This window comes from Ailuropoda melanoleuca, chromosome 13 (assembly GCF_002007445.2).
Source record: "Ailuropoda melanoleuca isolate Jingjing chromosome 13, ASM200744v2, whole genome shotgun sequence".
Classification (NCBI taxonomy): domain Eukaryota; kingdom Metazoa; phylum Chordata; class Mammalia; order Carnivora; family Ursidae; genus Ailuropoda; species Ailuropoda melanoleuca.
In genome coordinates this window covers 222,386-246,499 of record NC_048230.1, presented here as the reverse complement: position 1 = coordinate 246,499, position 24,114 = coordinate 222,386, and the positions used below count along the sequence as shown (strand labels likewise).

The 24,114-nt window shown below is 50.6% G+C and overlaps 1 protein-coding gene across 1 annotated transcript; it reads right to left on the bottom strand.

Moving 5' to 3' along the window:
• Window positions 1–2,608: 2,608 nt before the first annotated feature.
• P2RX5 (purinergic receptor P2X 5) lies at window positions 2,609–22,146 on the bottom strand. The gene is made up of 16 exons (XM_019809062.2): window positions 22,106–22,146; window positions 17,909–18,069; window positions 16,774–16,905; window positions 16,315–16,486; window positions 12,529–12,679; window positions 11,800–11,871; window positions 11,456–11,531; window positions 11,273–11,369; window positions 10,928–11,008; window positions 10,439–10,577; window positions 9,735–9,871; window positions 9,195–9,288; window positions 9,016–9,081; window positions 6,584–6,666; window positions 5,290–5,512; window positions 2,609–4,782 (listed from the first exon to the last, which is right to left on the bottom strand). Exons 1-16 carry the CDS (start codon window positions 22,144–22,146, stop codon window positions 4,681–4,683), a joined length of 1,827 nt encoding a protein of 608 aa, XP_019664621.2. The 3' UTR covers window positions 2,609–4,680.
• Between the last annotated feature and the right edge of the window lie 1,968 nt (window positions 22,147–24,114).

Genomic DNA, 24,114 nt, shown 5'->3' with positions numbered 1-24,114 from the left:
GTCTGCTTCTCTCCCTCTCTCTGCCCCCCTCCCTAGTGCATGTGCTCAAGCTCTGTCTTTCAAAGTAAATAAATCTAAAAAAAAAAAAAAAGTCTTCTTTGAGGAAATTACATTTGAGGCCTCAAAGTTGAGTAACAATAACAAGTATGAAGAAGGGGCTACTTTCAAGAAAGCATGTGTGTGAGGACCACTGGCCAGGAAGGAGTTTGGCCTGTATTTGGAGAGTTAGAGAAGAGGCCAGGACTACTACTTGGACCAGATCATGGAAGGCTACAGTGGAAATTTTGGCCTCCTTGATCCACAGAGCAATTGGGGAAAGCCTTTGGAAGTTTTAGCCAGAAGTGATGTGATCATATTTGGGTTTTTTTCAAAAGAATCAGTTTCAGATCCGAAGAGGATCTGAGCTTGAATCCAAGTCCCCTTTTACAGACAGTATGTGGCCCATGGCCAGTAACAGAGATGGATATGGGACCCAGGCCCGAATACTTTGGGGTTCTGGACCACATGCTTGCATACGAAGGGAGGAAACAAGTGAGTCCACAGCCTTGCCTCCCTCACCCAGTGACCTCTGAACCCTTTCTCAGATCACCACTGAAGAGGCTCACAGGCATGGTTTGCATACTCACCCTTCTCAACCTCCTTGTCCTCTCAGGGCTTTTGTCTGCATGGAAAGGAAAAGTTCATTCCTGATACGGAGTAAAGAGGCAGTCCTACTGGATTAGGGGAAAGAGGGTTGGTGGTGCAGAATAAGTGAGCTGATTTACTTAACCGTATATCACTAGGCAGGTTGTTTGAAATGTTCACTATTATAAAAAGTACTGCAGAGAATATCTTTATATCATTTTGAGGGAACTTAATAAACTCCTAAAACAAGATAACTTGATTCCAAATGAATTCCAGAGTTTTATCAGATTACAGTCATTGAATGAAAAAGTACCAGTTTTATGGTGCCTTCCTAGCCTTTTAATGTTTGCTCATAAGAGTTTCCTTACTTCCATTTTGAATTTCTTTGTAAGACAATAGGGAACATAATCTGTTGCTCACTGATTGTTTCTGTGTCTGCCTCTTTTGGTCTCACTTTCTCCTTACATTTTCCTCTGTGTTTTAGAGTGACCAAGAAGATATGGAGGGGGGAAAGAAACAGGATACATTAAAGTTAAAACCTTTTATTGTTTTATAATCATAAAAATATCAATACATTTATAGGGCAAGTCCCAGACAATGGTTGCCATCTTTCCTCCTTTAATTGTGTGCGCTGGCCTAAGGGAAAACAAACAGCCTGAAGAAAGGTGAGCCTTTTGAAGAGACTGTACTCTAGGGCCCACTGGAGAGTATGCTCTGAAGAAAGCTGCATCACTTGGGTGGAGGAGGATGGATTGCAATCAAGCGGAGCCCCTTTTCAAACATGCAGGATGCCATTCCAAGTGGGGTGACTTAGGGACTCTGCAGGGCACTGTAGTCCTTAGCTGGGGTGCTCAGATACCTGGGGGAGGTCATGATCCCCCTTTATAGCAGGGAGAAAGGAAGAACTGATGGGGTGGTGGAAGCAAAAAAGCAGCCATGACTGGTCAGTCCTGGTGATCCCTGCTTCAGGAGTAGAGGACACTTGGCTCATTAATGGCTGGTCCCCTTGATAGTAGCACCCAGTTTACAAATCCTGTTGGCCAGCATCGTGGCACTCCCAAGACATGGAATTAATCATTAGGAAAATACCAGGTTGATGGTTTTAGGCCATGGCCTGAATGTAGGCATAGATGGTTCAGGTGATCCTGTAATGTCAGCATGGAAACGAATTCTGGAGAGGCTGGCATGCTCATCTTCCTGGTGAGGCAACTGGTGCCCTGAAGGAAAGGGGCTTTCCCAAGCGGGGCTCAGGTTCTCACTTCACTGCCCAACTGAGAGCCAGTTTCTATAAGATTAATGAGCCTCCCACTCATGCACCGAGATTATGCAAAAAAAAAAAAAAAGGGGGGGGGGGTGCTGTGCCAAAGCAAGGAAACTGTCAGTGTGCAACACTATCCAGAAGCTGGAATGGGGTCACTGGCTTTTCTGAGCAATGGACCCATGATGTGTAGGGGAGGCCACCTGGAAAGTGGGGCTGGACTGGAAGCTAAGTCCTCTGTGACAGTGTAATGGGGCAACCCTTAAAGTCAGCTGATTGAAAGAAAGCCTCAGAAAACCAGATTCAGTCACACTGTCTCCATCCAGTTCCTCAGTTACCCCTTCTCATGTCAAGGTGTTTATTTTACACGTGTGGTTCCCCATCACCTAGTTAGACTGCTCTCAGATTTTAGCTTATGTGTCACTTCCTTGGCTATCCCTTACTGAAAATTCAGTTTGAGATCAGAGGTGTGACCATTGATTAAGGTTCACCTCCTCCTAGACTGTAAGCACTTGGGCAGGGACGGTTTTTGTGTTTCTCACAATTGTGTCACCAGATTTAGTCCAACACCTGACATTATGGATTGAATGAATACTATAGGGAGCTATTTTCATCCCAGTGTAAGACAAATAGTACGACTTTCCCCTAAGTTATGATGTGGCTGCCGCAAAGCAATTCTAAAAACAGGTTCAAAGAAACCAGACTAACTCCTAGCAGCCATGACACCTCCCCTTTTTACTTCCTCCCAAACATAAAAGTAACATGCTAGATTATCAAATGCTAGGATGTGCCTTAGTGAGGAAGCGAACACCATAGTGGATCACCCAGATTTTTCACTTTCTATTCAGAGAGCAAGTGGGCTTGTTGACAGGTTACCAACCCAGAATGAGAGAGCTGCTTGCCCTACAAGGAGCAAACTTCCTGTTTGGGAGACCATGCTTCTTTGCCCCCGTGGCACAGCTTCTTGCAAGTCCCTCTGACCTCTCCAAAGGCCCCGGTGGAAGGATGCTTCCCCCCTCCTCTGTGTGCAGAGGAGAACCAAACCCTTCAGACTTGAGGGAGGCCCAGAGGGGGCACATCCAAAGAGGACGCTCTCTAGTGTCCGGGTAGCTGTGCACACAAAGCACTGTAGGCCTTCGCTACTGAGCGATCAACAACAGCGAGTGATGAGTCCTAGCTTGGGCTTACAGAGGGACTCCTCAGACGCTGGGAGAGGGAGAATTGAGCTAGCCGACTCCCCAGCCCGGTACGCAAGTGTCCTCCACCGTGTCCCTTTCTGACAGAGGAGACTCGGTCTGATGTTGCAGGTATCAGGAAAGTTCATTTCCTGAGTGAGGGCACAAGTAACCAAGGAGATGTTCAGCAAAACACGAGAGCCTCTTGGAATGGGTAACACAGGTTGCCTTGGGGAACAGGGATGGGAGGGAAGTCTTTCACTGTCTATAGTCTTTTGTACCTTTTAGTTTTTGAATCATATAAGTATTATCTAGTCAAAATATTTTAACTTAAATACATTGAGCTTGCCACTTTCCTCGGGGTGGGAGTGGGGTGGAATCCTCTTACTCTGAGAATGCAATGTGTGTAAGTCTGACCTAGAAATTGGCACCACCTGTCAAAGCTGGCCTTTTCCTCCCTCGGAACCAGGCTGTGTCTATCTCTACCCAGTGCTCTCAAACAGTAATGTTCACACCAATCCCCTAGGACTCTTGTTGAAACACAGGTTCTGATGTAGGATGAAGGAGGGGTCAGCCACTGCCATTTCCAACAAGCTCAGGGGATGCCACTGGTCCATGGGCCACACTTGAAGTAGTGAGGCTGTACAGCCACTAGCGGGGGAAGCAGCAGGGTTCTGCAGCGTGGGGGTGGATGGAGTAGGGTGGGAAGGAGAGGCTGGGGTGAGGGCCGAGGGCCTCCCTATTAACAACAGCTTCCACCTGCCAAGTGAGTACCACCTATTATACCTCATTAGCTCTTCAGACCCAGCCTTTGAGGAGAAAGTGAGGGAAGCCACGTAGGGACACGCAGCTGCAAGAGAAAATGACACAGGCAGATGATCTCCCATTTGGGAGACATTATGCCCAAAGCTTTCTGAGACTGGGCAGGTAGACTGGAGCAGAGGCCTCCCTGCCTCCCCTTCCCCACCTTGGCTGCAAGCCCTCAGAGGCTGCCTCTCCCCTCAAGGGTCAGCTGCCTCCTTACATGTCCAGTCCTTTCCTGGATGCCTCTTTGGCCATCTTTAAGTTTTATCCCTGAGGGCACGGCCAAATGTCCCCTTGGATGTTGGCCGAAGTCGTTCTCTGAGGAGCCACTATTCTCAACGAGGATTTGTGAAAGTCTCAGCTAGAGGCTGGAGGAAGGCCTGGGTGGCTGAGGCTGACTGTGATGTCTATTGGCTCTGGAGGGAATGACACATGGGCTCGCCTCCCTGAGGGCCAGGTCAGCGTCTCATTTAAGCATCTCTTGGATAGGGCAGAGGGAATAGCAAATAATGTGCATCGTGTGAATGAATGAATGAATGAATGAACAACGAACTAGGTTCTCAGAAAGATGAAAACACTCTAGTACCACCCAAGCCCGGGCCTTCCCCCACTTGCCTCTCCAAGGCCTCCTCTTGTAGGTCTGAGCCACTCACGCCACTAGGGGGCTCCCTTACCCCAGCCACACGCAACACACGCAACAAAAAGCTCCGTAGCAGGATCCCGAAGCGCTAAAGAGACGGCCATGCCTGGAAGCCCCTGTCCCATCAGACACAAAGACCATTTTCAGTTCAGAGCTGCAGGCGGTTCGCCCCAACATCGTCAGCCAATCTGCTCTCCGCCAACACCGCTGGCTATGCCTCCACGGTCTGCAGGTTCTGTAGGGGCTCCACACTCACCTTTCCGTTGCCCAGGTGGCCAGACCTGTGTGTGTGTGTGTGGGGGGGGGGAAACAGAGGACAATTGGGAACCCTGTGACCGGGGACGGCCGCCCTAAAGGCAGAGCCCCCCGCAGCAGCCTCTCCCGGGCAGCATGGCAGAGAGAGCATTCACAGAGAGGGCAGGGAGGCGGAGCCCCTGGCCACAGCCCAGACACGTGCGCACGCTCGGGTTGCGGTCTCCGGAGCTGTACCAGCAACGACCAGCACCCATGATGGTGGCACCCGGAGGGCACCCAGAGCCTCCCACAGCAACAGGCAAGGAAGGCATCTGAGGAACGGGGGAAGGGGGCGCCTGATAAGGCAGAAAACCGTAATACAGAAGAACTGGAATCTAGGGACATAGAGCTTGCGTTCAAATCCCAGCTCTGCCATTTATTAGCTGTGTGACTTGAGCAAGTTATTTCATCTTTCTTGCCTCCATCTCCTCATTAGTCAAATAGGGACTATTAGTGTCCACTACATTACGTTGCTGAAACAAGTTCATACGTACAAAGAGCTCGGAGAAGTGCCAGGCAGAGTGAGCCTCGGTGAACGGTAGAACTGCCGTTGTCTTAATGCTGGGGGAGCATAGCAAGCAGGCTGCTTTGTGGTGACTTAGGGGTATGGAGGAAATAACAGACAAAATGGAGGGGCTACAGCACCCCCTCCCCACAAAGTCCAGCGTGGATGGTCTCTCCTGGGTCCTGGACATCCTGCCTGGTAGCCAGGTCACCCTGGAGCAGGGAGCAGAGGAGAGGGCCAAGCTGTCTCTGCAAGGCTCATTCTCAGGTCCTCTCCCTGCAGCCCTCACCTGGCGGGCTCAAGGAGCTGCTGGCTCGTGCAGCCATTTCTCTTCTGGCTGCCACCTCCGTAACGCGCCTCAGGCTGCTCGGAGTCCTCTGCCTCTGGGGTCCCGCCCTGCTGTGAGGACTCCCCCGGGAGGACCTGTAGGATTCTGGGCAGGACAGGACCCAGTTAACCCCGGCCTGCAGAGGCCAGTGGGGGGGGGGAGCACCCCTCTTCCTCCAGCAGCTCACAGTGGGGCGGGGGTGCGATGAGGGCTCCATCAGGGTCAGGGCTAAGGGCTCATCCTGACTCAGGCTTGGTTCAATCCGGGGAATGAGGCGTTGGGGTGGGGTACAGGGAGTGCCCAGGTGCCCATCTGGAGCCCACCATCTGCATTCCCCCTTCTGGTCCCAGCTCCTCCAGAATAGCTGGGCCAGAGCCCCCTTCCCCTTCCTATCTGCCCACAGGCATCAGGATTTCCTACTTCCACTGTGCTCTGGTGCTGTGAATACACACATCACACATCACCAAGCTCAGGGCCCAGAAGAGCCTGGAAATAGACGCCGACAGTAAAAAACCAGGAATCCGTCTTTTTCTTCCCTTACCACTCCAGCTTCCCTGAACCCCAGTCCACAAGGACCACCATGTCCAAGAATCCTAAAATGTAAGTGCTAGAGGGCTTGCAGAAAGAGAAACTGAGGCCCAGGGAAGCCTGGGACTTGTCCGAAGTCACATGGCAGGCAGTGGCAGAGTCAGGCCTGGAAGCTAAGTCTCCTGCCAGTGGCCTAGCAGGCCTTTTGTTCTGCCAGCTCTTCTGAGGCGGCAGCCAGTTCTGGAAAGCATGTTCTCAAAACAGTCCACCTTCTGCCGCCCTTCCAGGGGAGCTCCCAGTGCTTCAGCCCTGCCTCCCTCCACACCCCAAGCACCACCATCCAACCAGGGTAAAGTTTCTAGGCTGGGGCGGGGTGGGGGAGAGGCTGATCAAGGGGGCTCCACAGGGCGGAGGAAGCGTCACTGACCTCACTTCCTCGTACTTCTTGTCCCGGTAGAAGTGGCTCTTCTTGATGAAGTAGATAAGCACCAGGTCACAGAAGAAAGCCCCCTGCAGCAAAGGGTTGGGCTTCCTGACTCAGAAGGCTAGACTTCCAGAAACCACCTGCTACTTGACACATAGTACATATCCTGTCTGATCTTGCACTAACCCTTAAGGGGCATCATTGTCCCCAGCTAACAGATGAGGAAACTGCGCTCAGCAAGAGTCACCTTTGTCAAAGGCCAGCAAGCTAGTCCACGGTAGAGCCAAAGTCAGCCTGGGGCCCATCTGCTCTATCAGGCCAAGCACCCCCTGCACTACCCTGACCCCATTCAATCACGTCTTCAGTGAATGTCTGCTGAGCGCTCACCGTGTGCCAGGAGCCTCACTGGGATGCAGGAGGATTAAGACAATGAGACCCTGTGGGGACTGTCCCTCTGGTGCAGGAGACGAGCATGTAAATTATAACAGTGACATATCCTATGATGAGGACAGGAGCAAGGAAGCAGAGAGAAGACACAACTTTACTCAGCCTGGGGACGGATATCTGGGCTGTCTTGAGGGTTGAATGGAGTTTATACAAGGCAAAAAAAGGAGAAGAAGAAGAAAAGAGAAGAGAAGACGAGGGGAGGGGAAGGGAGGAGACAAGAGGAAAAGAGAAAAGAAAAAAAAGAAAAAAAAAAAAAAACCACAAGCAAGCCCAGGAAGGGCATTGCACGGGTACCAAAGGAAATTCCACAGGGCCTATGTTGCAAAGGGAGACACACTTCTGGAGAGGTGGGATGGGGATCAGCTGGTAGATTTTTTTACAATGCCTTTGAGGCCTTGGTCCTAATCCCTTAGGCGAAGACACTGAGGGGCCTTGAATGGGGGCAGGACACAGTCAGAACTGCGGCATTTTAGAAATTTAGGTTGGCCCCTTCGCTAGTCACTGTTAAGAGATGGGTTGGAGGGGATCTGAAGAACAAGGCCGACAGGGGTGATCAAGGAAAGATGGATGAGGGCAGAGCTAATCAGATGGACCCCCCCTGCCCCCCCCCGCCCCCCGTTCACAGGAGCCTCAAATCAGAGCGCGTGGTGCAAATGCCCGTCTCCTCCACCAGAGGGCCACTCCACCTGCAGCCCCGAGGGGAGGGGGTGTGTCCTGCAGCACCGAGGAGGGGGTGAGGGGGTTGGGGGCTGTAGGACAGGCTCATAGCTGAACCTGGGCCTCTGACCTTGGGTACTGCACGACTCTTCCCCCTCCCCACCGAGATGCCCAAAATGTTATTTATCACTTCCTTGTTCCACAGAGAACACTCTTCCACCCAAGCCAGCATTTACACCACTTTTCCCATTACCTTTATTTCACAGGTATGTCCCCATGCCCTTGTGTTCTGACTTACCCACAGCATAAGGAAGTAATGACTGACAACGGTCCAGCTCTAGAAAGTCACAGAAGCAAATGTGCAGGGCTCCCTAACAATGGTTGTTTGCGTTAAAGAGGAATCACTTGGGGCTCACTTTCATCTACCACCTCTCAGGAGAATGGCCTTGTTGAATCCTGTTACTCATTGATACTGTTACACGGTTCCCCTGGTCTTAATAAAAAGTCCATCCTAGAACCTGCCAGAAGCCTCCCACAGGGCAGAGAGGGCAGAGAGGACGAGGCTGCCAGAAACCTTGACAAGGAGCTCGCCGGGATGGGCAAGAGCCACTCACTGACAGCTCCCCCACGTCTTTAAAAAAAACCTTCCAGAAGAACAAGGGGGCATGACGAGAGACTCGGAGGAAACCTTTGCCTACCCTCCAGCAACTACTTCCTCTCCTGTGAGCCCCTCTGGGCCCAGCTGAAGGGACAGATCTGAGGAAGGGCTACAGCCTGACTTCCCTGCTGTGCATCTTTTAGCCCTGTGACTTTAAACTGGCAGTGATTTTGTTCCCCAAGGCGACAGGCAATTTCTGGAGTCATTTTTGGTTGTCGCAACTGGGGAAGAAGGGTTTAGCGACTAGAGGTATCTAGTGCGATGTGTTAAAGATCCTATGTGTACGCAGAGGCCCCCACGGGAAAGAATCATCCGGCCCAAAATGTCAACAGAGGCACAGCTGAGAAATGCTAATATAGCTGGGTCCTGCCTCCTTTAGCAGCAGTAGAGATGAGGCTCCGGAAGTTCAGGGACTGACCTAGGATCCCAGAGAAGCCCAGCCCCACCCCCAGCTGCAGAGCTCCAGGCACATGTCTCTCTGGCTCTGGACATGGACACTTAGGCAGCCTCTGCCACCGGGGGGGCCGCTGGCAGGGGTCAGGTCCCAGAAAGCCTGACCTGCATCCCACCGACCTCGCCTGCTCTTGTTCTCTTGGAAGCATCAGGACAGCACCTCCCGAGTAGTTCCCCCTACCCCCCAGTGCTCAGAGGGAAAGGTGAGGGGGGTACTCACAGCACCCATGAGCGCCACCCCGGAGCCGATGTTGATGATCGTGGGGATGATGCTGAACTTCCCTGCCTGTAGTGCAGACACAGCAGGTGAACATGCGCGGGTGGCCAGTCGGCTTCCCAGGGACGCAACATGCCCCCGCCGGCACTGCCCAGCCTCAGGACGCGATACACCGCACACACCTTGCCATTCACCATCACATCAAAGCGGATCCCATAGGCTTTCATCAGGGTGCGGAACTCCACTCCAGCTCCATCTCGGTAATATTTGGCAAACCTAGGGGAGACCTTCCCTGCTTGGCAACACCTATGTGGCTGCTTTGGAGATTTATAAGCACCCCCCAAGACCCTGGGGGAGGTTAAAGGCCCTCTTGCTAACACTACAGTAAAGATTCATCCAGATCTTTGAAATCCTTACAGATATACACTAAGGCATAGGTTTTCCCATTATAGGCTGGACCAACCCAGGGCCACCAAAGCACTGAGGGAGGTGGCCCAGCTAAGAAGCCGAGCCTCAGCTTCCTGGTAAGCCCACAGGGTGACAGAAACTTCTCTGCACTCCCAGCAATGCTCCCACCTGCCATCCCTCACCTCTCCTCAGCTCTTTCTCCTTATACCTCCCACTCTAATATCCACCCCCAATAAGGGGTGTCAGAGTGCTGGCACCCAGAAGAGGACAAAATGTGGACAGGGTAACAGGACAGTAAGTCTAGCCCCAGTTACCTGAAATTGTACCCAGAGGAAATTGAGTTTTCTGAAAATTTGTTGTCCAGACGGCTAAAGGAATAGTGAGGGTTGCATTCAGAAGGAGCTTTATCAAGATCACAATCCCATTCAATCTGAATTCCTATCACACCACCCTGATGAAGAGACAAGAATCAGTGCACAGGACTTTGTGGAGGTGAACAGAAGGCACAGACCAGGTCCTCACAGGGAGCTGGACAAGACGGGGAAAGTACTCAGGCCAAGGGTCAGCCCCCCTGGAGCATCCTTCCAGGAAGAAGGTGGAAGTTCCAGGGTCCTAACCCCCCCCTTCGGAGCGGCTGAGAAAAGCACATCGCCAAGAGTGCCCAATCCCAGAACCCTCCTGTTTCATGCTTCTATGAGAGAGCACCTACAATGGGAGGGGCACCTCACACAAGAGCCGGGATGTGCCAATGGGGCTCCTTCTGGCTCAATTTCAGCAGACGCCCCAAGGACTGAGAACCAAACAGCAGGTGCACAGCATGTCTCCCACTGAGTGCCTGAGTTCTGACAGGCGGTGTGTCATAGCGAATTCTGAAGACAGTGAGTCCTTGGGGCAGGGGATTTTGCCCATCCCACCCATAGGTCCCCCTGTTCACCACCCTCTTCGTGATAGAGCCCAGACCCAGAGCTCTTAGGCCTCCAGGCCCCCAGGCACGGCTCCCTGAGGGCACACCACCCACCTGCGGGGCTATCTCCTGGAAGTTGCTCCCCGTCCAGCTGACCACAGACCCCAGTCGGAAGATGGGGCAGTAGGGGTTCTTGGGGCCAAACTGACAGGACTTCAGGAAAGCTGTGTCTTTGGTGTCCAGCACATTGGTCCTGGATGGAGGCCATGAACAGACAGTGAAATGAAGCTGAGACTGGCCATTCCCAGGCCGGAGACAGCCTGACCCAGGAATCGCTGGGCCTTTACCTGGCCCAGGCTGAGTCCCTGACTTTAGCCTCGACCCAAGTGCTGACTCCTCCCCCTCAGCACCCCCCAACAGCCTATTGCATTCAAGGACCGAACCCCACTCCCAGAGCACGGGGAAGCAGTGCTCCAGCATCACCCAGTGGTTCACTCACACACGGATGTCACATACACCCACACGCCATGCACACAGGCCCATGCACAGGGACGAGGAGGCAGGAGGCAGGCCCTGGATCCCCAGTAACCGAGTCCCACGTACTTGGAGAAGTTGAACTTGGGGAAACGAATGAAGTTCTTTATGTAAACGGTGAAGTCTTCAGCCTTGCCCAGGAGTGGCTTCCTGAAAACAAAGCCAGGACATCCTGTCCAGGAGGCCCTGCCCCAGCTCCCTCTGTATATCCCCCAGGCCTGTGGCAGGTCTGAGGCCTGCCTGCTCCCTGGATCCCCTGGAGCCTTTGTCAAGGACCATTAATTTGCGGTGGTTCTAGGGCTTTGCAGGGTGTCCTCAGAAAGAGGATCTCAGAGTAAACATGTCTCCACCATTGGGCTGAGACCCACTCACTGCCCAGGTAGCTCTCAGGGTCCTGAGGCCAGAGCCACTCACGCTGGCCTGGACTTTGTCTCCACTGGGCACCAGGCAAAGATCTCACAGGTGCCCCTTTGCATGCTCCCCACCCGCAGGCAGCGGCCAGTCTTCACTCCTGCGGGATTGGAACAGAGACAATGCCAGAAGTCTCCCGGCTCCGTCCCCCACCTTGCTCCCAGCCCTGGCCATTCCAGGCCTCACCATTTCCAGCTACAACAGGCTCCCCAGGAGGACAGTCCCTGTCTGTGTAGCACCAGGCATCCGGAATGCTTTCACTCTGCCAGAAAGAAAGGGCACCGGGGTGGAAGAATTGCCCTCAGGAGCCCCAGTTCAGAACCAGGTCCCACCCCAGGAATTAGCACAGGGGTTCCTCCCCTGGGGGGCCACACACCGTTTGAGAACCTGCCTCCCCCCGAACAACACAGGTACGCACATCCCCTGGGGCACTCGGAGGGGGTAGAGACCCCTGCTTCAGGAGAGGGTAGACCCCCACCACTGCTGCACGCTCTTCCACCCCCTCCCCCATTTTCTGCACCACATCAAACCTCAGCACAGGTTTCCTGCCGCTGGTTGGGGGTCACGATCAAGTTGGTGACTACGAAGAAGACGTTCTCTCCCTGAGGAGCCAGAGAGGAGTTGAGGGACATCCTCCTGCCCTCTTGGGGACCCTCCTTCCCAGGGCTTCCTGGCAGGGGTTGGGTCTCTGCATGGGTGTTGAGGACAACGGGGCCACAAAATCAGTGGATCCTACCTATGTCCCCACTGACTTTGAAGTCTCTGAGTAGACATCCTTAGGTAAGTCCCTTTCAGGCCCACAATCCCAAACTGCCCTCTCCACAAATTCCTATTCTGACCTCAGTCCCTGGGATCCCAGCCCAGATCTGGGAGAAGAGGCCCAGACAGGGTGGCCAAGGCCCTGGCCCAGGCCTATTGTGACCCAGCCAGGGAGCCATTCCCAAGGGCAGCCAGTGGCTAATACAAGGAAGTGGTTCTCTGTGCCAGGTCACTCTGACTCACACTGACCTGAACGTTCTTGGGGCCCCATTTGGTTTCTACAGGCTCAGGGTTTATTGGGAAGGGAGTGGTCCCATAAGCACAGTCAAGGAGGGCAGGGGGTCGGTAAGGGGGGAAGGATATGGGCAGGGTCTCCATCTGCAAACCCTGGCAGCTGTCCTGGGCCAAGGGAATCCCTAGTTACCTGAGCAGCTTCCTATGTGACCCACCCCGAGCCAGGCCCTTCTATCCCAAGCCCCAGTCCTATGTGGGACTCAGACCTGGGGTGGGATGACGTAGTCGGCAACATCCCAAAGCCGTTCCCCGAGCTCAGATGTGTTGGTGAAGGTCACACCCTTGACCTTGGTGACAATGCTGCTCTGCAGGGAGGTGTCCGTGTCTTGGTAACCCTTCTTCACCAGGAACACCCAACTGCAGGGAAAGGGACGACAGGTGGGCATCAGCCTCATTGCTGTCCTCAGGGAATTTTCCCCAGGGGCTTTACCTTTTCCTCCAGCTCCTGGGTCACAACTCCACCGCTGCCTAAAACGTGGTTCTGCAAGCAGCAGAGGTGACAAGCAATCCCAGAACAGGGAGACAGCTGCTTTCAGGGGCTGAGGCCCTGAAGATGGCCAAGGCTGGGCCAAAACCTGCTCACCCATGCACTGGTGATGTGACCTCAGGAAAAGCAATGAACTCTGGGGGTTAACACAGCGGTAGCAGTGCCTCCTTCCAGGGGTGTGAGGACAGTTAAAGGAGATGGTACATAGCCTGAAACTATTCACGGAGAGACCTCAGACAAATCCAAACTAAGGGGCTTCTACAAAATGACATTACAAATCCTACCTTCTCTGACACCCAAAACACACACAATAAAAAAAAAAAAATAGATAAGCGGAACATCATCAAAATTAAAAATTTTTGTGCATCAAAGGACACTATCAAGAAAGTGAAAGGAAAACGCACAGAATGGGCAAAAATATGTGCAAATCATATGGTCAGGGCCTAGTACCCAGAATATATAAAGAACTCTTACAACTCAACAATGAAAAAGACAAATAACCCAATTTAAAAAACCCAAGGATTTGAGTCAACATTTCTCCAAAGCAGATATACAGACGGCCAGCCAATAGGCCCATGAAAAGATGCTCAACATGGTGAGTCAGCACGGAAATGAGGATCAGAGCCACAATGAGATTCTACTTCACACTGAAGAAGATGGCTGCAATTAAAAAACAAAAACAAAAAAAAAAAGGAAAATAGCAAATGTTGGTGAGGATGCAGAGAAATTGGCACTCACTGACAGGAATGTAAAATAGTGCAGCTGCTGCAGAAAAGCAGCTTGGTAGCTGACCCAGCAACTTCCTGCCAAAATATATACCCAAGAGAGCTAAAAACATATATCCACACAAAAACGTGTACATGAACGTTCTTAGCAATGTTATCCGTGACAGCCAAAAAGTAGAAACAGTCCAAATGTCTGACAACAGATGAATGGATAAACAACATGTGGGTATTATTCAGCCATAAACAGAATTAAGTACTGATTCGTGCCATAACATGGATAAACCTTGAAAACATTATGTTAAGAAGCCAGACCAAAAAAAGACCACATGTCGTATGATTTGATTTATACGAAATGTCCAGAAGAGGTAAATCCATAGAGACAAAAAGTACATTAGTGGTTGCCAAGGGATGGGGTAGGGGAGAATTCCTACTGACTGCTAATAGATATGGGTTTCTTTTTGGGATGATTGGAAATGTTCTGAAATAAGATAGTGGTGGTAGTTGTACAACATTGTGAATGTACCAAAAACCACTGAACTGTATAATTTTAAATAGTTGAAATGGTGAATTACATACTAGGTGAATTTTACTTCAATTAAAAAGTTGTAATAAAATAAAAATCCTGTACCTTCCAAAAAACATCAGTGTCATGAAATACAAAGACAGTGTCAGGTACAATTAAAGATTAAAGGAAACTAAGAAGACAAAATGAATGAATGCAAGGCAGGATTTCAGATAATTTTTTTTTTGCTATTAAGGGAATTATTAGAGCAATTCACAAGAGGTCTATAGGTTAGAAAACAATATTGTTTCAATGTTAATTACCTGATTTTCATAGCTGTACTTGGTTAAATAAAAGAATTCCTTGGTTTTAAGAAATATGCACTGAAGTCTTTAGTAGTAAAAGGGCATAATGTTTGCAACTTACTCTTTTTTTAAAAAGAGTTATTTATTTATTTATTTGAGAGAGAGAGTACAAGTGGGGGCAGAAGCAGAGGGAGAGAGAAGCAGACCCCCGCTGACCTGGGAGCCCAACACCAGGCCAGATCTCACACCCGGAGACCATGACCTGAGCCAGAATCAAGAGCCAGAGTCTCAGCTGGCTGAGCCACCCAGGCGCCCCTGCAACTTCCTCTGAAACAGAAAAAAATTGCATATATGCATACACATCATGTGTATGTGGAGAAACAAAGGGGAAAGGACAACACAAATGTAGTAAAATGCTAACATGTGGGGAATCTAGGTGAAGGATGTTTTAAAAAGTTTGTTGTACTCCTGTAACTTTTCTGTAAGTCTAAAATTTTGCCGAAATATTAAAAAAAAATTTTTTTAATGAGATGGCACATGTAAATTGCTTAGCACAGTGAGTGCCGGGCCACAGAAGAACTCAAAATAGGCTCTAACCAGCCTATTGTTGACGTTTACTGTTAAGGTTAGAGATCATCCAGGTTAATCCCCTGGGAAACCTGGGAAAACGGAGGCCAGGAGAGGGCAGGAAGCTGCCTGCCTGAGGTCATGCAGGAGTGGCGGAGGTGCCCTGCACCTCCCAGCGTGCCAGTAAGGAGTCTTCGTATGGCAGGTGCCAACCAGGATGGACCCACCCTCTTCATCCCTGGGGCAGACTGCTACATCCTAGGCCCTAGACTCTCCTGTCCTCAAGGAAACCTGAGAGGGCTGTGACAATGAGCCCACCAGCCATTTTAGTAGGGACACACTGGGCCCAGCCTGGACAGAAACATTCAGCAAATGCCCAAGGAGCAACACGCATTCATTCATTCATTTCACACCTACTTCCTAAGCAGTTAGGTGATGCCGGGCCCTGCCTGCCTTCATGGTGTCCCCAAATGGACGGGAGCCAGACAAGCAAACGATCCCTATGGAATATACCAGAGGAGTTCTTCAAGAACCTGGGTCTGAAGCACAAGTAGGCTTTAACCAAGTAGAGGAGTAAAGGCATGCCCGGCTGAGGAACGGCATGTGCAAAGGCCCCGGGGCGGGAGGCATTCAGGTGCCTTAGGGATGAAGTTCCATGGGCACTTGGCCTCCTAGCGAGGTCAGGGTGGCCCTCTCAGGAGGAGCACCTGCGCCTCCCCCAGCCAGGAAATAGGAGGGACTCAACGGCATTCACTGAGGCAGTAAAAGGCTCACATCAGCCTCCTACTCATCTGGTGTCATTTCCTCCTTCCACCTGTTCCCTCCCTTCTTGGGGTGAGGGCTCTGCCCAGTGCTTGGCTGAGCAGCTGCCCCCTCCCCTGATGATGGGAGGGGGAAGAGGAGAGGCTGACGGTCCAGCTGAGTTCCGGGTTAAGGGCCTCTGGGCAGGACCCCTAGCTGGACACCAGAGAGGCCAGCCAGGGGTGGGGTGAGTTGACAGAAGGGAGCGCTGGGACATGCCAGCCAGGAGCTGCCCCAGCCAGGAGCTTGGCACATGAGCTCGGTGATTATAAATAACCCACTGGGTGCCCGGGCCTGCACCAGGCCAACGGACCAGGGAGGCTCCAACCCCCCGCATCTTTGCCCCGCCCCGCCCCCCCCCACGGCCCTAACACCCGGAGCTCAGGCCTGAAGGAAGGAGCAGCCCACGGAGAGCCTCATAAATGCAGGAATGCTGAAGTCCCCGCCCGCATCTCGTCACCTCCAGAGCCGATGGGGAAACAGAGGGCTCCCTCTTCACCTGCCACCCTTACACCCAAGAGCCCCTTCCCGAGCACTGGAACGCACATCCAGTTCTCTGCGGCCCGGAGCCTCCCCCACTCCCCGAAAGCGCCGGGAGAACTCACACCACCAGGTAGGTCAGGATGGAGACCTGCAGCAGCCGGTAGAGCAGGCCCACCTTCTTGTTCTTGGCGANCGCTGGGCGCCGGGGCACAGGCGTGGAGCGTGGCGGCGCCGGCCTCAGCTGCGACCTTGCCGCCGCCTCCCCCTCTTCCTCCTCCCCTGACGATGACACGCCTACGAGGGCACAGCTGAGGCTCACGGCCGCCCTGGAGGCCCCCCGGCCGGAAATCAGAAACCGGGCGCGGGAGGTGCGGGGGCGAGGAGATGAGAGTAGGAAGGGCCGCTTTTCGAGCAACCCCACTTTTTCTACTCCCAAAGCAATCCTGGGGTGGGATTGAATAGATTGAATAAATGGGGAAACTGAGGCCAGGGGAGGCGGGACCAACAGCACAGGAAATGCATCTGTAGGCAAGCACCGCGGATTTGATTTTTCCTGCTCTCTGGGGGTCCCTGATTCTCACTACACAGGCTGAGAGACTGGAGACTTGCCTGATCCAGGGCTCCTGTGTCCTCTGTGATCAAGTTGCTGAAAACCAGCTGCTCCCAGGGAGTCAGCTGCCAAGCGGGCCCCAGCTCCCGCAGCATGAAGAACTCTGTGCCATAAGGAGGACAGACAGATGGGCTGGGGGTGTGGAGATGCAGACAGAATCACAAATTATGCCTGGAGAGAGTTCAAACCGACTGTCTGAAATGTTCCCAGAGCAAAAGATGGGCCTAATCTAGGGGTTCTAAAACCACACCCCCTCCTCACAGCAGGTGAAATTGAGAGGGAGTGGGCCCTAGGATGAAGGAGGCCATCTCTGAGATCAGTTGTAGAACTCGTGACGGCCACAGAGAGGCAGGCCGTGTGTGTTTCTGCACCCCGCCATCTGACCTGAAGCAGTCCTGCTCCCCTCTCGACCCTGGCCTCCACACACCTAGAAGTTCCCTTCCCTGAACCACAGGCTCCGGGGGTTGGAAGGGTCCCAAAAGTTCACCAAGGTGACTCTTTCTAAAAGTAAAACTACCAAGCAGTAGGTGCCCAGTTTTAGTGCACATGGGAATCATTTGGAAGAAAATTGCAAATCCCTGTGCCCTGCCCCTAATATTTTCATTCCGTAAGTCTAGGATGGGATCTGGAGATCTGTATTTTGCACTCAAACTGTCATTTGGGAAGCACAGATCTGTGTATCTTTTCATCCAATTCAAATGCCATTTCCTCAAAAGCTGTATTTTTATTACTACGCCCCCAAAAGTGGCCCCCACCCCAGTCACTTTCTATCCCACTACCCCTTCTTATTCCCTGAAAACACTTGTCATTCTTGGATAGGATCTTGTTTACTTATTGACTGTGTCCCCCACTAAGACCATAAGCTCCGGGAGCATGGGGACCTTGCCTTTGGACATCTCTGTGTCCGATGCCCACTGCTGTATCTGCCACTTATTAGCTCAATGCATATTTGTCAAGTGAGTGAACAAACTCAGCCCTGATTTTTTAAACAGGGAGGAGATTTGGAGCTGCCACCCTCTCCCAGTCATGACTGGGGATTTTAGAAGCTGATATCCTGGGGGGAAGGTTGGGAATTGTCCCCAGACCTCCCTTCCTCACTCTCCTACCAGTCTCTTCCTCAGCCCTCCTCTCACATGGCTCTCCAATACTCGGGGGAGAGGCAGCCTCAATGGAGTGACAACACGCCTGTGAAGATTCCATCAACCTGAGCCCGCGAGGAAAGTAGCCTTTCAAGGTCTCAAGATCTGGTCTGAAGAAGAGCTTGAGGCTGAAAAACACCACCCCCAAAGGGCCCCTTACCCTTGCATAAGCTGCATCTAGAATGGTGCCACACTGGGTCTCTCCACTCCCCAAAGTGAGTTCCAGGCTTTGTGGCCTGGCCTGTTTGTTCTGCTGAGAGATCCCCAGAGACCCAGGCCTTCATTTCTCAGGTCATAGGGCAGAGCCTACAACTAGCCCCAGTCCAGGGCCCTCTCCCCTGTTCTTGCTTGCTCAGTCCTTTACTGAGTGCATATTGTGTGCTGCTGCTAAGGCTGAAATGCAAGGGCCCCTGTCCTCTGCGTGCGGCTCATCCTAACTGCTGCTCTGGCTGTAGAGAAGGGGCTCTGCTCTTGTTCGCCCACCAGTGTGGGCAGCCCTTCCTGCAGCCCGCATGACTCAGCCAAGACCAGGCTGCAGTTTCTGACAGAACTACTGTAAAGCTTTAGGGACCACATGAGGGAGGACTGGAGGGGAAAGGGTCACACTTGGAGTCAGGCCAGACCCCTCCTGTGGGTTCCCTCACAGCGCAGCTTCTTAGACTATTAGGTCCAGACCCATTAGTGGGTCGCGATATCTACTTACTGGGTTACAAAGAGCATATCTCCCCCCTCCAGAGAGAGAGAGAGAGAGAGAAATATCAGTATGCTTATTAAGGAAGTAAGAGTAGGCATAGTTTCATGAAACTGTTGTTTGGAGTACGAGTGTGTGCATATGATGTGGAATGTATTTCTTCCTGAGGTCATGGTCAAAACACTGTGAAAAATGCTTCTGGAAAGCTGCAAACCCAAGTATCTGCAATCTACCTCCACATGGGAGGCCAGCCACCACCCCAAGTTCAGCTCAACACTCAATATACCTGAAGTGGGAGAAGGGGCCTATGCTTTTTACATTTCCATTATCATAAAATTCTAAGTGATGTTTCCAAAACTCGGATGTATTCTCCACTTGAAAGAAAAGTGCCTATTGCTTCTGAGTGACAGTTTCTACCTAACCCCATCTCCACAGTCTTAAGAGCCCCCAAGCACCCTGCTCCAGTGATCTTCACAGCGAGGGTGTCTCAGTGTGCCGTACTTGCTCAGCATTCTTCTAAATGCATTACGTGTCTGGGCCGATTTAATCATCACAACCCTAACACATACGTGCTTGGTACAATCATTATCCTTATGTTTCCCTAAGAGGCTAGATGTGTTTCCTAGTAAGCATCTGAGCCAGAATTTGAATCCAGGTGTTCTGGCTCCCCAGCCCAAGCAATGATGTCCACTGTCACCATGAGCACAGTGCTTTACAGTTTCCACATCAACTCACGTGACTCACTCTGTGATCCCAGCCGAGGTAACTCTCAATCCCATCACACATTTGATGGAACAAGGTCCTAGGTCACCTGAGAAGCTTAAATTAGTCCTAGGTCTCCCAGCCATCCTCTCAGGGCTCAGTCCTCTAGAACCTGTGGCTTCTCTGGATGACAGTTAGTGTGTAGCTCACACATTTGCCCTGCCACTGTGGAGGGAGGCCACTGACAAGGCCTAGTCGTGTAGGGCTCCTCAAAGGGCAACAAACTCTCTCATGATGCCATATCGGAGTGAGGGGTCAGTCAAGAGAGTGGACACCATCTGTGGGGGCTCCCACTGTTGCTGGGGCAAAGAGGACCCTGGCATGCCAAGAACTGACTGAGTGTCTTGAAACTTCACTTCTTGGGTCAGGGGTCAGGGTTGAATGGCCCGTCTTCAGAGTAGTCAAAACCCCTTCTTGCCTCACCACCACATCCCTTCCCTCTGCTCTCCCAAAGAAGTCTACATGATGCTTCATTATAATGACTGTTGTCCACCTGAAAGAAGGATTGGCAGTGAGTGAATTTATCCATTCTCATCTGGTTCACAAGACTTTGGCTGAATGACCTAAGGTACCAGCAATAAAGTGATGGGGAATTATAAAATGAATTTCTAATGGGCCTTTTTTCTTTTTATATCATCTCACTTACTCCTAAGACCTGCCAACATTTTAAGCCTATTGTTCTGTGTGGTTTGGACCCACCGCTGTGACCATCTTGGTCTGCTCTGGGTCCTGGGACAATCTCTAGTTAAAAATATGGTGGACCCTCAGGGTACCTGGGTGGCTCAGCTGGTTGAGCATCTGACTTAATTTTGCTCAGGTCATGATCTCCGGGTCCTAGGATCGAGCCCTACGTCAGGCTCTGCGCTCAGCAGGGACTCCGCTTGAGGATTCTGTCCCTCTCTCTATGTTCCTACCCCTGCTTGTGTGCGTTCTCTCTCTAGGATAAATAAGTAAATCTTAAAAAAACAAAAAACAAAAAAACAACATGGTTGATTCTCAAGTGTTGAAATTGAAACAGACAGAGCCTCCCCATGTCCCCCCAGAGAAATGTGTTAGACTCTCTACTCAGTGGAAAGCAGGCTCTCCTGACTCTGATTCCAACCTTTTCCCCATACCATTCTCTCTTCCTTCTCCGATGAATTATAGAGATTATAAGGGAGGAAGTATGGTGCAATAGAGGGAGCCTTAGAGGCAGGAGAATTATAATCAAGAAAAACTCCCTTTAATCAACTCCCTTTAATCACCCCTTTAATCAAGAAAAACTCCCATTCTGTAGGAGATGAGAGGGAGCTTCTAGGAGGGAAACCATGGGCTGGCTGCATGAGAGTGGCCAATAGCATCACTGTGTTTCCAACAGAGGCTTGGAGGTATCACTTGGTCACCCCGTGGCCTCCAAAGACACTTGGTTTCCTCCTTTTCTCTCCAGCCCTGGTCAGGGTTTTCCCCAGTACTAAAGCTTTTCCTTTAGCCTGAGGAGGCTAACAAACCCAAAAAATGTTCTCCAAAAAATTAAAAGAAGACAAATAGAAATTAAAAACCCCACAAATTCCGTAAAACAATATGGTTCTTGGAGGTTCAGATATTACTTACACATAGTGAATGTGTTTCTACTTCCCACGCCAAGGAGAGGAGGGTTCATGCAAGGCCTAGAGGTAGGAGATTTGAGTCTGTGCTGGGGCACAAAAGGAGGTCACAACAACATCAGGAAGGCCTGAGGACCATCTGCAGACCTGGCCTTCCTTCAGAGTCCTAAGTATCCTGGATGGCACAGAAGGGACAAGAGTGGGAAGGCATGGTGTGGAAAGGGTTTCACAAAAGGCCCCACAAAACAATTTATCCTTTAATTTTTTTTTGCTCTGACAGTCCTGCTATGATAAACACATTCCATTAATAGACATTATTTGTCCATTTAAGAAGTAGCAGATGCATTATTAATGTCATTTCAATACAGTCAACAGGAAAAGGAAGATCCTCTCTGTGGGAAGCATTTGTGAGTCCATCAGTGGCTCCTGTGACCCATCTTAATTGATGGGTTTTATTCATTACTTAGTTCTCAAAATGCAACCTGGGGAAAAACTACAAAGATATCAAATACTTAAAAGAGTAGAGTCAAATGTTGGTCCACTGAGCACCAAAAAGGATAAAGATTCAAACTCAAGTCAACCAGCTCTAACACCGTAGGTCTTAGAGCAAGCTTATCTTGTTCTTTCTCCTGCTCCCTCTAGTGCCTTCTCCCACAGTCTTCGTGAAATTCCTCACATCCAACCCCTCCATCCCTCTCCACTCTCAAATTTACAAAACTAAAGCAGTAATGAAATGAGAATGAGGGGGAAATCCTCGCATAAAAAACACACTGTGGGTAGTTGTGGCTTCCCACAGCTCCTTATACACAATTCTTCCTTAGGTTTTTCTTTATCGCAGTTACTGTCCCCACTGCTTTCCAGCCTCACACGCCCCATTAAGCACACTCTGCTTCAGCTGAATTGGCTCGCGTGCTTTACCACATCCTTCATTTTCCAACCTCCATGCCTTTGCCTATGGCCCGTCTCCCTTCAGTCCTCCATGGCTTCCAGGGGTCTGCCTCCTTCATGAAGACTTCCAGCATCCCTCGAGTTCTCTAAATTCCCAAGGACAGAATCTGTACAATTTAGGGAGTTACCATTGGGTACATATCTGTCATATAGGACTCTGAGTGCAGGAAAGGCCTTTACCACTCTTTGTACCACAGGGTCTTTCTGAAGCCGGTGGTCATCGAGCCTGTGGAGTAAGAGAAGGGGAGGGGGACAGAAACGAAAGAAGGAAGAAAGGGAGGATGGATTGATTCCTGATCACCCTGCCTCTGGCCATTAGTCTGCATATTTGAAGTGTCTGAGGACAGAGTGACTAAGCCTTTATTTTTGTGCACATATTCATAGAAGAGTTCAGAGATAATTCTGCCAGAGCATTAAGTTAAATTTGTCTCCTGAAGCAACTTCCTCGTCATCAAGACTCCAAGTCTGTGCTAAGGCCTATCCATTGACAAAGTATAATCGGATGAACAGACCCTAATCTCACAACTAGTATCTTCCAGGGGGTGACTCTTGCATGAAAATCACCTGGAGTGCTTGCCAGGAAAGCAGATTTTCAGGCCCAAGCTGGACAAGGCCAAGGAGCCTGAAATGCTGAACTCCACCTACAACTCTAGTGCCCTGAAAACCACACTCTACCCAGGGCTTCCACCTCAGCCTTGCCAAGTCTGTCAGGAAGCTTTCATGGGGAAATCATTAGATTCGGGGATCCAAAAATCTGCTGCTGTTCCAACAGCTCTGCTGTATACTAGACCTGTGGGGTTGTTTCTTCCTCCGTAAAACAGAGCTAAAATTCTCTGGAGTGATCATTAAGATTAGCTGCAAAAGTACAAAGCCCAGGGTAGGACACTGCTTTTCTTAAATGGACCAGAATATATAACGCAGGAGTTCTGGGAAGGTGGATGAAAATACGTTACATATTTTTTCCTGCTCTTTAACCGAAATTTCACATTTCCTTTAATTATGAATGTAGGCAACAAACCGTAGCAGTATTAGCAATATCTGTATCTTGGCACCAATAGAAATCACAGCTGTCTTCCCACATTACAGTTATTGCAGATATCTCAAAATACATTTTAAGTTCATCCCTACTTTGAAAGAAGGGTAGTTATTAGACCTGCTGCCTTAACACTTTAATAAAGAAGCACATATATCTCCATAAGAATTTTTAAATATTCTGATTATTGTATTTCAATATAATTGGTTATTTGTAAACTTTCATTGTATTTGAAAATAAGCTGATGGATGGATGATGGGAAAATATGTGATAAGATGAGCCTAGTGTAAAATGTCAATGGAAGAAACTAGATGGTGGGTAGACAGGTGTTCACAATTGCAAAATTCAATTCTTCATAATACGATGTTGGGAAAAAATCTGAAAAGGGGTCCCTAGGTTTCACCAGACCACCAAAGGGGTCTATGGCACAGAAGAAAGTGAGAAATCTCTGACCTAGAGGTACTAGTGTCCTCCACTAGCTAGCTGATCCACAGGATGAGTCCATCACTGGGCAAAGTACCCCAAGCCCCGGTGTAGAATGCCAGGAGTTAGGCTGGTAGCCTTTTCCTGGACTACGAAATCTCAAAATTTTGCAGAGAATCAAAGTGGTTCAGCAATGTTTTCTCCCACCCCAGCACTCCAACCTTAATCTCTGACCTCACAGCTCTAAAGAGACAAAAGATTACCCCAGAGTAGGACACTAGTCAAACCCCAGAAACCAAGGCCAAGAGCCCGAGAACGTCTGCCAGTGCTCTAGGCAGGGCAAGTCCAGGCCCCTTTCACAGGCCCTGGACAGAAGAGAAAACATCCCCAGAGACCACATCTTCAACCACCTCCCTCCCAACTCTGCCCTGAGGACTTCGACTAGCTCTAGGGTCCCAGAATCCTCTTTTCAGGGTGGTGGGAGATCGAGGAGCAGAGCCTCCAGCTGGCTCTCCTGGAGGCTGGCACCAGGGTCCTGGCTTCTTTGTGGTACTTAGGAAGAGTTTCTCTTTTAGACAGACCACTAGTAAGGACTACTGCTTCCTAATGCCCACCAGCAAATTTGTATGACTCAGTTCCCCCATTCTGGAAGTCACACTGCTCCAATTCTGAGTCAAATCACCCTCACTTGCCCAGAAGTTCCTGAGTTCAGAGGGAAAAATACTTCTCTTAC